This window comes from Bicyclus anynana, chromosome 2 (assembly GCF_947172395.1).
Source record: "Bicyclus anynana chromosome 2, ilBicAnyn1.1, whole genome shotgun sequence".
Lineage (NCBI taxonomy): Eukaryota > Metazoa > Arthropoda > Insecta > Lepidoptera > Nymphalidae > Bicyclus > Bicyclus anynana.
This window is the reverse complement of record NC_069084.1, coordinates 14368265-14383405: the sequence shown is the minus strand read 5'-3', so window position 1 is coordinate 14383405 and position 15141 is coordinate 14368265. Positions and strand designations below refer to the sequence as shown.

The following is a 15141-nucleotide window of genomic DNA, read 5'->3' as shown; positions in this document are numbered from 1 at the left end:
TTTTAGGGTTCCGAACGTACGTAGTACAAAAACGGAACCCATATAAATCAAATCAAATCAAATCAAAAATCATTTATTTCAAGTAGGCTCAGTTTACAAGCACTTTTGACACGTCAGTTGACTATTTGTAAAGATTCTACCACCGGTTCGGAAGGCAGGTTCTGCTGAGAAGATACCGGCAAGAAACTCAACAGTTGCTCTTTTGAAAAAGTCATACAGTATTATAATTTACAATTAATAACAATTACTGTTTACATTTTTTATAGTTTTACTTTCTGTGTGAAGGTGGAAGCTGATCCAACGACCTCCAAGCATCTTTATCATTAAGGAACTCATCAATGTTGTAGTACCCTCGACTAAGTAGATGTTTTTTAACACATTGCTTAAAGCTATGCATTGGCAGGTCCATCACAGTCTTGGGGATCTTATTATAGAAGAGTACACCCAAACCTACAAAAGATTTTTTAACTCTTTGGAGACGATATGCAGAAATAACTAACTTATGCCCGTGTCTAGTAAGACGTGGGTTTAAATCTCCTTTTCGTTTGTACAAATTAATATTTTGTCTTACATATACTATACTGTTATATATATATAATATCACTCGTGCACATTTTAATGTCTGTCTGTTTTCTCAGAATGTACTTGTCCAATCCAGTTGAAATTTGGTACACATATCAATTCTTGTAACCCAAATAAAGGGATCGTCAATAGGTACAATTTGAATATGGGGGGGGCGGGCACTTATGGGGGGTAAGATGGAGAGTTAAAAAAATACTTTTACAATCTTCATCGTGCGATACATCAAATGAAAGGTTGTGATAAGAGGATTTAAAAAATATTATTTTTGTAATTTTGAAATACACAGTTTCCAAGTAATTCAAGAAAATAAACTATACTGACACATCAAATGAAAGATCAAATATTTTTTTTTGTAATTTAAAAAAAAATTGTTTCCAAGTTATCATACATCAGTAAGCTTTCTACCTGAAGATTCCTGGAAAACCTCAGAAATATAAAATTTTTGGATATGTAGGTCACTTTTGTGGGGCAAAATGGAAAACACAAAAAACAAAATTCTAACTGCATCAAGTGACACATCAAATGAAAGAGCTTGTTAAGAGGATCTCAAATATATTTTTTTATGTAATTTTAAAATAAATAGTTTCCAAGTATACATCTACAACTGTTTATACTGTTTTCGTTGATTCAGTCAATCAACAACAGCATATTCCTATAATAGGTGTTTTGTAAAGGCGCTGCAGATAGACACGAGATTATGTCTGTCTACCCAAAGGACACGCTCATGAATAATTCTGACAGAGTGCATAATATGAGCGAGTTATGGTGGTACGCCGCTGCACTGATAGCCATAATAATTTATGGCCTATCGACCCAGCCGCGCCTCGCCCGCGTGAACTGTACGTAAAGTTTCATGTACAGTTTCCTAACTGCACGTTTTTCTACGTGAACATCTAAAACCAAACTAAAACCTGACTACAAAAATCGCGCTCATCATGTATTCTCATCAGAAATCGTTTAATAATATCTACTTATATATGATGCATAATAAATGTTGAGTAGAATGTAGATAACTATGGACATATTTTTCCAATGATTATTTTTTATTTATATTCATGACTATCTGGACGCTCGCGAATTCGTCCGCGTGAACCAATTTACACGCGGGAACCATGGATTTTTTCGGGATAAAAAGTAGCCTATATATTGCTCAATAATCTCTTCTATCTTCTAATGAAAGTTCTATTAAAGTCGGTTCAGTGATTGGCCCGGACAAAAAAAAATAAAAAAGCTTGTATATGTCCTACTATCGTGTAAATAACTATAATCAACGTGAGTTCTAAAGACGTGATAGCCCAATGCCATCGATTCGGAGGGCACAGGTTCGAATCCGGTACGGGGCATTTTACTATCACTTGTTAGTTATGTGCATTTTAAGAAATTAAATATAATGTGTCTCAAATCGTGAGGAAACCTGCACATCTGAGATTTTTCTTAAATCCCCCCTCTCATTCTGAAAGGAGACTCAACGTTGCTCAAGAGTGCTCAACGTTGAGCCGAATATGGGTTGTTAATGATGATGATGAACTATAACTATAACACTTAGCACTTGAGAAAACACTGTTATTTTGAATTCACAGAGAACTTCAGTTTTATTGAAATGTATGGTCTTTTGATGATTTGGATTTAGGTCTGTAATGTAATCTTATTACCAACCGAAATAAAAATAAACAATATAAAGAAAACTTGAAAGATACTGACATGAGCACCCGAGACTAGTCCTCAGAAATGTTTGCGATACTGACAAAGTAGCGTTGAAACATGAAAATGGACGGAAAAGAATTTCCATCATTACACTAATTGCCCGTTACGGACTACGGAATGTGATACTTACAACATTCAGGCTGAAAACGCAGCAATTTGCCTCCCTATCGTTTTTTTTTTTTTTTTAAAAAGTGTTATCTTAATTGTTTTGCCTTCTAGTTAAATGCACCAAATTAGTGGTGTACGCTTTTAACTAAAAGCTTTTTGCTAACTTTGTCGACTCAGGTGAATATTTGAATAGATTTCTACACAAATTTATTTAAAAGTCTACCATTGGTTAAGGATTATAGTAGTTACGAGTAAACGACAATTGTTACGAGTACCTACCTAATCTCTTTTTTAAATATGAAAATTTTACCTAAACCTAATTTTATCACTTTTTTTACCTTTGAAAAATGACTGTAAATTGTTTAATCTTTATTATTTTTGTGTTGGTATGTTCATTTTAATATATATATTGGCATATTGCATGTGACTTAATATGTGCAGTATTAGGCTAGGGCACTCAAATTATACAAAATCGCAAATTCCTTCCTTCATCCAATACAAGAACAAATCCTCAAGGTAGGCAGTGTATTCTTGCAGCTATGAAATGCAAGCCACTGAGTAAATGATAAACTAATTTATCGAAGATTCAAGAGTATCTGAGAGGGAATCCCTAAACATTTTTCCTGTAATCCTAAATCCGTCCATGTGTAAAATTCATATATTCTTACACTTGTCAACACTTATACTAGGTATTATCTCCAATTAATACTAAAGGAAAAAGCAAAAGGAAACCTTAACGTATTAAAACATTATAATTAGCATACAAGTGTTTACGAGTATTTATTAAAACAATAGCGACGACCGAGATATCGACCGTGTTGTTCTATTCGTGAACGATTCATTGAGAACTATTGTAAAGATTCTGCCTATTTATTGTTGGCTAATTTAGTCAATAAAATACTAGCCTACTCCCTGCGATTTTATCCACATAGTTACCGTTCCCGTGAGAATACGGGGATAAAATACCCAAGCCCATGACACTCGTAAATAACGTGGCTTTCTAGTGGTGAAAGAATTTTCAAATTCGGTTCAGTAGATCCAGAGATTACCCCCTTTATCGCTTCATAATATTAGTATAGATGAGAATTATTGTTATTAAGTAATTTTATAGTGGTATAAGTATAAGGAACGGTAAAAATGATTTTGGCAGTCTATGTATGTATGTATATATGTATGTATGTATGTTCCACCGTAGTGCCTAAACTACTTAGCCGATTTTACTGAATGAGCTGTCAAAAGATTCGTAATAACAACCCGGGTAACATAGGCTATATAAATTTTATTAAAATTTTGTATGACGGAATTTAAACCTTAGATTCTAACCTCGAAATAAAATAAACTGAGATAATTATCACGTGTGTCAAATGAAATGTCATAACAAGCACATTACAAATATTATATATTATGGAAAGAAAATATATTATCTTATTGTTTAAGTCAAAATATATCTTTATAATGAGGTAGTAGGTAAAGTTCCCCCGGTCCAGTCGTTTAATTTACCTATGCCTATCATAATGCAACAATGTTGATATTGCACGGCTATTGTAAGTGAAAGTATTAAATAAAATAAAAGTTAAATACAAAATATAAACAAGAAAATATTTCAGATGGAAATAGAGAAATGCATATATGTCCAAAAATGGTCATGGTAGAGCCGTGGTCGCATCGATTAAGTACCTAGCATGTTTAAAATGGAGGTCTTCCTGGTGTAATCACAGCAGACCGTATACAGTAGATGTAGCCACTGCTCTAACAATGCGAATAAAATACGATTTGTGAGACAATTAATATGAGATCCACTTTACTCTCGAATGTGCGGTATCTCCACACTGGAAATTCGACGCTAGCTTTATTCACAATTCACATTACCCATACAAGTACAAAATGTAAAATAACGTCACCAAACTAATTTCCTCGAAGAAAACTTTACAACAACAAAGTGTCGGAAAACTCTTCGAACTAACATTTGCCGTTAAGCGTCACATGGAAACCCGCGTGCGTTATTTAACCGAGTTCTATATAAAACGGTTACTTGATTATACAACGAGCTTTATAATTTGCATGTTGAGCATTTGAATCATGTGCTTCCAGATAGTGATAAATAAGACATTTGAATACCAAGACAATTGTTCGCGGGATCGCCGGAGTGGGTGGTGAATGATAATTGTGTTTTTTTCGTCGAGTCAACAGTCGGTACCGACTTCGTTCCGAGAAGTTTGAAATGCGAAAATAAGCACGACGATTTATGGTAGTCGTCCACATATCTACATCGTATAGTCCTTTACATGAAAGAAGTCCCCCTGACGTGCCATTTGGTAATGGTGATCTTATTGTCATTTGTGTAAGGCGCTGTCAATTTTAGTTCAGGTTTTAGCCGCGGGACTTCTTTCATGAAAAGGATTCTACGTATCGAACGCATCGCATCAAACGGATTTTTAATATTACGGCAGATATAATCCGTTCGATGCGATCCGTACGATCAGTGGACGCACTTGTATGACTTTCTATACAAAGAATACTAAAATCCGCTTGATGCGATGCGTCCGTTGCATACGATGTGGATCTATGGACGCCGGTCTTTACTGACCGATTTGGAAAAAAGGAGGTACTTAGTTCATTGTATGGCCGCGCCCTCAGGGTAAGGTTGGGTAAGGTTGTGTAAAGTCGTATCCCGGCAATATAACAGTATTATTTTCTTAGGGGGGAAAATAACAATTCTGGTAACATGTCTATCTAAAAAGCCTCAAAAGCTCAACGGTAAAAGCGGTTGGACTCATCACCGAGGGGTGGCGGTTCAATCCTCGCCCCGTTGGTCTATTGTCGTACCCACTCCTACCGCAGTCTTTAACGACTAGTTTGAGGGGAATGGGAATATTGGTCATATTTAAAAGATATGACAAATATTCTTAAAATAAAAATGATTTTTCAACAGATCTTTTGGGGCTTACATAATTATTTTCAAACCCAGGCAGTATTGGAGCAAACATAACAAAAATTAGTGTTATGTACTGTCGTATCTGTTTTCAAGTTGCACGACTCTTTAGAAGGGAATCTCTGTTTGGACCACAATTTACCGCCTTCGTAAGATTATTTTTACTGATATGAGTATGTAAAAGTACTACGAATTAATAACAATGAGGTGACTTGCACAAAATTATTTTTCTGCTAAACCATAAAATGTTTCCTAATACCAATTATCCTCGTATTGTCATTATCATATTCATAAACGCATCATGCATACTAAATTGTGACATACTAAAGTATTCTATTTGTTTTATTTTTAATGATATGTATAGAATGATATACTTAATACTCCGTTACCAATGACGTTGTCCTAGTCATTAGAAGTGGTAGAGCTAAATAAGGTTCACTATCGTCGTACATTATGATGCACATAATAATTAATCGCTTTAATTATTGCCGGCATGACAACTTTGTATAATAAGGCTGTACTGTCACTAGTACTAAGTTGTCTGTACTGTTAATAACTATATTATTAATATGAATACCAACATGATTCAGTCGATATTGTTGTATAAAACAATTTATTTTAAATTATAGTGACTTATTACCTTTAAATGATTTGTGTATTAAATATTCTAATTTCATTATTGATTTTATCCCGAAAGCGATTTATTATGTGACATTTTCTTTGTTTTACGTATACCCTTCAAAAAGGTTTGTCAATATTACAAGAATGGTATGTACAGTACAATATTAATAGTGCACTTGTGGGAGTCAGTGCATACAGTGCACAACATAATAATTGTATGTCGCTCGGTAAAATAAAATCAGTTGATATATAACCGTCGTGTCTGTCACTCGTCTTCTACATACCTCACAACACACTTGCCTAAAATATGCAGCCAGGTATAGAGTCCGTTAACTAGGGCGAATTCTACCAAGAATAGTCAACAGTCTCAGAAATTGCTATTTTGCAAAAAAACAAATCTTCCTGTTTTGTTAATTTATCAGTAGGTAACTTATAAAATCTTAGTCAATCCCGTTCGATGTCAATTCCTAATTTGGCAGCATTGATAAATCTCAAACTACTCTAAAAACAAAATAATGAGTTAAAACTTTCTTTCCTTCAGGAGCGGCAACAGACCCGTCAATGTTGAAGGTCCACCTTCCAAATGGAGGGTTCAACGTTGTGCGGGCGTCAGTGGAGGAGGACGTGCGCTCAGTGCTGCGATGTCTGGCTGCCAGGCTCGCGGCCGGCGAGCGGGTCTACGCCTCGTGCTACGCGCTGAGGGCGAGACGGCTCACTACTGGCAAGGTACTCGCATGCTCATATCTACGTTGTGCGGGCGTCAGTGGAGGAGGACGTACGTTCAATGCTGCGATGTCTGGCTGCCAGGCTAGCGGCCGGCGAGCGGGTCTACTCCTCGTGCTACGCGCTGAGGGCGAGACGGCTCACCACTGGCAAGGTACTCGCATGCTTATATCTACGTTGTGCGGGCGTCAGTGGAGGAGGACGTACGTTCAATGCTGCGATGTCTGGCTGCCAGGCTAGCGGCCGGCGAGCGGGTCTACTCCTCGTGCTACGCGCTGAGGGCGAGACGGCTCACCACTGGCAAGGTACTCGCATGCTCATATCTACATTGTGCGGGCGTCAGTGGAGGAGGACGTACGTTCAATGCTGCGATGTCTGGCTGCCAGGCTAGCGGCCGGCGAGTGGGTCTACGCCTCGTGCTACGCGCTGAGAGCGAGACGGCTCACCACTGGCAAGGTAATCGCATGCTTATAACTACGTTGTGCGAGCGTCAGTGGAGGAGGACGTGCGCTCAGTGCTGTGATGTCTGGCTGCCAGGCTATCGGGCGACGAGCGGGTTTACGCCTCGTGCTACGCGCTAAGGGCGAGACGGCTCACTACTGGCAAGGTACTCGCATGCTGATATCTACGTTGTGCTGGCGTCAATGGAGAAGGACGTGCGCTCAGTGCTACGATGTCTGACTGCCAGGCTCGCGGCCGGCGAGCGGGTCTACGCCTCGTGCTACGCGCTGAGGGCGAGACGGCTCACTACTGGCAAGGTACTCGTGCTCATACCTACGTTGTGCTCGCATGACTGGAGGAGGACCCGCTCGCCGACCGCGAGCTTGACAGTTAAACATCGCGGCATTGAACGCCCGTGCGGAGGAGGATAGGCGTTCAGTGCTGCGATTTTTGCCCGCCAGACTCGCGGCCGCGTGCGGGTCTACGCCTCGTTCAACCCGCTGAGGGCGAGACGGCTCACTACTTAACTTTATAGACGGACTCAGGACTCGAGCCTCGTGTTCTAAAACCAAATAGGCTTGCAATAATAACTGAACCAACGAGGCTGTTAATAATAATAATAGTGGGTATAAAATTGTATTCCAGATCCGATGGATACACCAAGACACGCCGGTGTCGGAGCTGCTGGCGAAGTGGCCGGCCAGCGAGTGGCGCCTGGAGCTGCGGGTGCGCTACCTGCCCGCCAACCTGCGCGACCTGTGCGACTCGGACCGCGTCACCTTCCACTATTACTACGATCAGGTACATCTTGCACTCGTATAAAATAGATATTCAAATTCAGGCACCTCATGTTCAGTCCGACTCATACTTTATGTAGTTTCGGAACATTCTGTGTGAAGATGTGCAATGCAAATTTTTAGGTATCAGCGGTAACGTAAAGGCAAGGCGCATACATTACCTACATATAAAATTACACCTAAAAGAGCGTGAGCCGACTGCGGGTGGGAGAGAGGTGAGCGCGGGGTGATGCATCACCTCCGCTGCTACGTTTGCGCTGATACCCAAAATTTAGCACTGCCCATCTTAACTATTACACATTATTATCTGAGATCATATAATACGTAGCAGCAGCTGCAATGTGATTGTAATTTTAAAAATAGTTTTATTTTTCTTTGTACTATTGTTTAAAATATTATTTTAAAGAAAAGTGAATGTATCTATACCCAATTTAATTTACAATTTTTCCTCAAAATCTTCCTTTTCCATAGATTTACATTTTTATTCTTAAAAAAGTAAAGTCGGTTATTAGAGTCAGAATCAAGGGTCTTTCCCATTTTCTTATGTATGTCTTATTTACAGGTTCGACACGACTACCTCAATGGCAATCACCAAATGGTAGATCAAGACTTGGCGATACAGATATGTTGTTTAGAAGTAAAGTAAGTATTCTTTTTACGTCTAGAGCAACTAACTACGTCAATTTAAAGGTGTAAGGCAGTTGTATGTACACTGTTTACCAACAAACAAATTAAAAATGAGGGTACTATAAATCAGTAGTCATTTTTCACATCTTACAATAATTACAATTGACTTGTTCCTAAACTAATGACGATAAATTTAGAGAAAGTTAATATATTTTAAACTAATGACGATAAATTTAGAGAAAGTTAATATATTTTAAACTAATGACGATAAATTTAGAGAAAGTTAATATATTTTAAACTAATGACGATAAATTTAGAGAAAGTTAATATATTTTAAACTAATGACGATAAATTTAGAGAAAGTTAATATATTTTAAACTAATGACGATAAATTTAGAGAAAGTTAATATATTTTAAACTAATGACGATAAATTTAGAGAAAGTTAATATATTTTAAACTAATGACGATAAATTTAGAGAAAGTTAATATATTTTGAATTACATTTTATAAACAATCAATACTTAATTTAAAATATATAATTTATGAAATGGTATGCGTTTTCTAACTTAATTTCTAATTTGTTTGTTGGTAAACAAATCGGGACTAATGCAGTTCGACTATGGCTGTAGTAACATGTCCTATAATTTCCAGTGTCCTAAAACGTCCAGTATCAAAAGGTCTACTTTCCAAATCGTCTAGTTTTTAAGTCTAATATTATTAATAATATGTTTCAGATATTTCTGTAAGGACATGCAGATATCATTGGACAAGAAGTCAAACATAGAGTACCTGGAGAAAGAGTTTGGTTTGCACAAGTTCCTACCCAAGTCTGTGCTAGATGCGATCAAGCCCAAAGTGCTGAAGAAAGCGATACAGCAGCAATTCAAAAAGGTAGCCTTATTAAATTTTATGAATGATTTAATGCACTCAATAAAACTTAAGAAGTAGCAGAATTACAGTTATGTAATTCATAAGCGACGAACTATTATAATATGTAATTAACATTCACATTATCTATAATTTACAGGCTATTAACATCGTTATTAATATTAATTTTAATAGCCTGTTACTTTGATAGCTGTAAAATATGAAAATATAGTTATTTAAAGCAAATATATATATTATAACTAACAGCCTAAGTGCTTTTGTGGTAATTATACCTACCTCTTACTACTACAAAGATACCAATTAGTTTGACTTTAAGAAACGCCCCGGTGCCAATAAATGTCCTTGTCATTAGAAAGAAAGGAAGAAAAAAACGTAATTTATTTTAAAATTGTGCCAAACAACATTTTAACTGTTGTAGTGCCTCGACCACTTGGGTAAGTTAAGGCCAAAAGTAGTATCAGAACATCAACATTTATGTTATATTTGACACGACCTTGAAAAGGTTCCAGCTCAGCATTGTACTGCACGTATCAAGTAAATATTTGGCATGTACCATTAGATAATAATATGACAAAAAAAATGGCAATTATAAGACTTCCGATAAAAGTTAAAACTTAGAAAAACACAATTTCAACAATGGACAAATTATACAATATACATATTGAATTTTTCACTAAATTAAATCATAAAAGATATACACCGCACTATACGTCAACTGTATAGCTTTAGCTACAGATATACTGCTTTATACTGATTATTCCCCTACCATAAAGTGCTTTCATTCCAATATTTCAGGTGGCAAACTTAAGCGACACCGACTGTATGCTGAAGTACCTGGAGACGATGCACACGCACTACGGATACGATCGTGAGACGTTTACGGGCGCGCTCGGCTCCGGCTGGGCGATACCTGTCGAACTGGCGATAGGGCCCGATATAGGTAACTGTTTCATTGTCTCCTCTTACTTCTAATACGACAGCCGCGACTTCTTGCGCCCTTAGACGGAGTCGCCGCTCTTTAATCCGGCCCTGTCGCAAAATCCATTCTTAACGGACCTCTGCTAACTAACTTCAGATTAATATGAAATTGATTATTACTAATGCATTTTTTCTTTGCAGATATATCATATGTATCCCATAAGGCAGGCGAACCTCCCACCTACACTAAAATCGCATCTTTCAGTGATATTGTAGCGGTACAGACCTTGAAGTCCAATTGTACGCAGCAGTCAAATTCGCAGGTAATTCCGAATAGTAAATTGTTAATGTAGTCTTCAATATAGCGTTTGATTAAGTTCACTATTGAAAATAAACTTAATAATTATTTTTCCGAGCAGGACACTCAAAAACTCCGCAACGGGAGCGATGAATTTTGTTTCATAAATTTTTAATTAGTATTATATTTAGCATTTTGTAAACATTGTTAGTATACAAGTAGTTAAGTAATAAATAAGAGTAAAATAATCCCATATAAATTACTGAGCTAAGTAAAACATACTCAAGACTTGAAAGACATTAACATCTTTATTGTCCAACATACAAAAACAACAAATAATTTCGGGAGTTCCACAAGGTGGATCACACGGGACTCATATGTTTTTGATGTATAAATAAAAGCTTTGACTACTTTTAAGATTTCATAATATTTATTATAGTGTTTATAAAATTTAATACATTATTTCTATTTGTTTATAATAGACGAGCTCATGTGGAAAGGCAGCGCTACAATTAAGAGTGAAAGGTGCTACAGAAACGTTAACTATTACGTGCAGCAGTGTTGAGGTGCGTTATACTTCACGTTCTTATACTTTGCTTTTCTTGTTCATTCCTTAGAACTTCGTCAAATTAACAGTGTTGTTGCGTTTCAGGCTGCAGAAAGTTTAGCAGATTTAGTAGACGGCTATTGTAGATTAGTGACAGACTCGCAAACCTCGCTATGGAATAGAACAAGTAAGTAGTCACAACCAAATACTATAAAATTATCATATTGTTATCGCCATTATCAGCCAATTTAAACAGCCTACTACAGAGCTATAGGGGAAAGAGGATGTTGAGTTTAGACCCACCAATTTAATGTGGTTTGGAGAGCTCGCTCGCCCGTCGATCCTGAACATTATCATAACAACTGTATGTTGTAACTGTCTGTAGTTGTTAAGGAATTTAACATTATTTATTATATTATAATTTTGACTATTGTTCAAAAAACATAATTTTTCCTCTTTATTTGCAAGCAACCATTTGGAAGACACTGAACTGTCAGTGTAAAAGTAAGTTGTGTTTGTAGATAGAAGATGTATAATAGTTCCAAAGATTAGTCTGAAAAACAAACAGACATAAAATTCTAAAAAAAAAATCTTGCGTTTTAGTATTGTGTAAATAAGTAGGTACTTAAGAAAACAGACAGACATTTCACTTTATTTTTATATGTATTGATGTTGCAGCGGAAATGAGCAGTAGTTCCTCAGAAGGCAAGACGAGTTCGTGGGAAGCGCCCACCTCCACGCTCATGTCGGAGGACTACGCGGAGATCGTTGACGATGACGCCGACTACTCCACACCGGCAGGTAAACTTTCAAACTAAACCTGCCCCTGTGGCCATATGGCACGTTGATTCTCTTTCTACGATCGCAAACGCTTCGCTAATAAGCTCATTATGAATGGTCTCGTCGGGCCACAAATCATTTCCATATGTCTTACTTCAACTTACGGGCCTAACGGAGACGCTTATATACCTATTGGTAAATGATGATAAACTAAAAAAGGATAAACCTGGCTGAGTTTGTTGTGGGTTATTATCGGACCAAGGCGCGTTTGGAACCCTCGTAACTTTAATTTTAAGTTTTCGAATAACTATTATCACCATTATCTTAAGTTTAATATTATTACCTGACGTTTCGAAAGAGCTTGTAAACTGTGCCTATTTGAAATAAATGAATTTTGACTTGACTTGACTTGCTTAGTGAAAGGCGTAACAATAAAATAAATGCATCGATAAGTAACGCTTTCAATCCTGTCTTGTTCATAAACTTGGACGAGTTAATGAGGTTTAAATATTAAGCCGTATTTACCGGTTTTACTTTTATGTTTCTTATAATTGTTATTCTTACTGGCACAAACAATATCTGTTCCTTTCGTTAATTTTTTCGTTGATCGGTATTTTTCGGTATGGGTGTTCTCTTTGAAATATTTCAACATTTAAAATTAAATAATTGTTTTGTAATATTTTGTAACACTACGTGATCGGTGAAGGAAAACATCGTGAGGAAACCTGCATACCAGAGAATTTCTTAATTCTCTGCGTGTGTGAAGTCTGCCAATCCGCATTGGGCCAGCGAGGTGGACTATTGGCCTAAGCCCTCTCATTCTGAGAGGAGACTCGAGCTCAGCAGTGAGCCGTATATGGGTTGATAACGACGTGAGCAGGTCGTTTATCGATAACGGTCCCGCTGCGTCGTACATATCTCTATTAACATTTAAGGCCCGATGAGTCAGTTCATAACAAGTTTACTAAGTCTGAATGTTAAGGGCGCAGATAAACAAGCGTATAACTCGCTTCATGTTAAGTGAACACCACCGCATGTAACCGAGAATCTGCTAAAAGAGCAATGATATTTACAAAGAGGTCTGAAATAACCTGATATTTTTTACAGTTCGAGACTACGAGTTGGTGCGTAATCAAATCGAACTAACCGGCATCATTGGAGAAGGACAGTTTGGAGATGTGCATAAAGGTCAGTTACTCATGTTAATAAATTCTTTTGCTTTTTGGATTCTTATCATCTAAACTTAGACATTGAATTGGTTGTTCAAAGCTTGAATTATCGTCATTATTTTTTTACCCGAATTAAGCAACGTGACGTCACGATGTGAGAAAATCCCCTTTTGCTGCGAAGTCAACAGGGGCCTACTGCAAAGACTAAATTAGTTGATCAAAGCTTGAATAACCGTATTATATTTCTACCCAAAGTGATGTCAGAATAAGATCCCCTTTGATAAATTGTAAGAGACGTCCCCACTCTGCGATGCCGGCAAAGACTTATACCATAGACAATGAATTGCTTGAATATCCGTATTTATTTTTCTACCCTTATTAAGCTAATCAAAGTGATCCAATTCAAAGGTCAGCAGGAAATTCCCTGTTCTCTGTCAAAAAGGACTAGGCAAGCATAGACACTGAATTGGTTGATCAAAGCTTAAGTTTTTTTTTTGTTGTACTAGGAACGTGTAAAGTGACGTCAGCGAACCACCCGTCGCTGCGGCGGCAGCTGGCGCTGCAGCGGCAGCAGGGCAAGGCGGGCGCGGGCAGCGACTGCGTGCTGCCCGTCGCGGTCAAGACGTGCAAGCTGGACGCCGACCTCGACACCGCGGAGAAGTTCCTGGAGGAAGCTTGTGAGTCATTTGTTTACATCAGCGTACCAGGAACAGCAGAGTGACGTCAGTGAACCACCCGTCGCTGCGGCAGTAGCTGGCGTTGCACACCAACGCGTTTTGGGTCAAATATGGGCCGCCCACTGCCACTGCAGTTTGCTAATCCTTTGGGCTATTGCGCTTATTACTATTAATTGCGTTCTACTGATTTCCTCATTCCGGATTTGGTCGTTCAGAGACTCCTTACATAGCCCTTTCCATAGCTTGCTGAGGGATTTAAAAGGGGAATGGCCATTCCCGTCCCAGGCCTACTCTAACCACCCGGCAGTTTACTTATGACCAAAAAAAAATCTTGATAATTCTAAGTTAATAATGAAATCATTACTTTATCAAAAAAAGTTTGCTACAACGTTTTACGACATTTTTTATTCGTCCACAACGGGAACAAGCCAAGATCGTTGACCATACAGTCTGAGTTTTACGATATTTTTTGAAGACTTATAATTAGTTTGTTTGTTCGTTTCCTTGTTTGTTAAGCTTGTTGGTAACAGAAAAAAATAATACAAAAAAAATATGCTAAAATACAGCTTCAAATGTTACTTCACCGCTTTGGTACACCGGCGAACACTTTGCTAGGGCAAAGTGTTCGATATCTCGATCTCGATATCAAAGAGTGATAAAAAAATGTATTTTTATTCAACAAACATACTTTATTAGGCAAATTAATTTCCTTATTTATACATCATAATATTATTGACTCCATATACTTTTATACGGCGCTATACCTGGGTTCCCTAAGCCGACATTGTATGTGCCAGTGGCCATTGTCCTTTGCGGATAAGGCCAACCATCAATGTCCAGGTTTCCACTCCATATATGTCAACACAGGCAAGACACACTCATTAAAGCCATTACTTTAGGCTTCGGAGCTTTTTATATGTAATATTGGCAGCAGAAATATTAGTTGTACTTGAACAATTAGTTTAAATTCCACTAATATTAAACTGGTTGTTCATGTGTTGCAGACATAATGCAGCAGTTTTCCCACCCGCACATAATCGGACTGGTGGGAGTGTGCAGCACGCCACCTATATGGATCGTCATGGAGCTGGCCACGCTCGGGGAGATGAGGGCGTATTTACAGCAAAACTCACACAGGTACATATCCAACGATATTTCACCTATTTAAAAAAAAAAAAATATTTGCTGTACCTTTAAACATGACCAATATTCCCATTCCCCTCCAACTAGGCGGGAAAGACTGTATTAGAAGTGGGTACGAGTAGTCCAACGAGCGGGGATTGAACTACCATTTCTCTATTTTATTGTGTACTAGCGGACTTCGTCCG

At 37.7% G+C, this 15141-nt stretch overlaps 1 protein-coding gene across 10 annotated transcripts in view; it reads left to right on the top strand.

Annotated features, from left to right (window-relative positions):
• LOC112051544 (focal adhesion kinase 1) overlaps positions 1-15141 on the top strand; it is a 181506-nt gene that overhangs the window by 147928 nt on the left and 18437 nt on the right. For 9 of the 10 annotated variants that reach the window (XM_052889034.1, XM_052889031.1, XM_052889026.1 and 6 more), the window contains 12 exons: positions 6489-6673; positions 7757-7912; positions 8471-8550; positions 9271-9427; positions 10220-10364; positions 10544-10665; positions 11123-11206; positions 11293-11374; positions 11866-11988; positions 13075-13155; positions 13643-13813; positions 14818-14950. In XM_052889034.1, the coding sequence (XP_052744994.1) occupies positions 6489-6673; positions 7757-7912; positions 8471-8550; positions 9271-9427; positions 10220-10364; positions 10544-10665; positions 11123-11206; positions 11293-11374; positions 11866-11988; positions 13075-13155; positions 13643-13813; positions 14818-14950 (1519 nt within the window). Of the gene's footprint in view, positions 1-6488; positions 6674-7299; positions 7429-7756; positions 7913-8470; positions 8551-9270; positions 9428-10219; positions 10365-10543; positions 10666-11122; positions 11207-11292; positions 11375-11865; positions 11989-13074; positions 13156-13642; positions 13814-14817; positions 14951-15141 lie in introns of those variants that run through there. The other variant, XM_052889038.1, reaches the window with a different exon arrangement.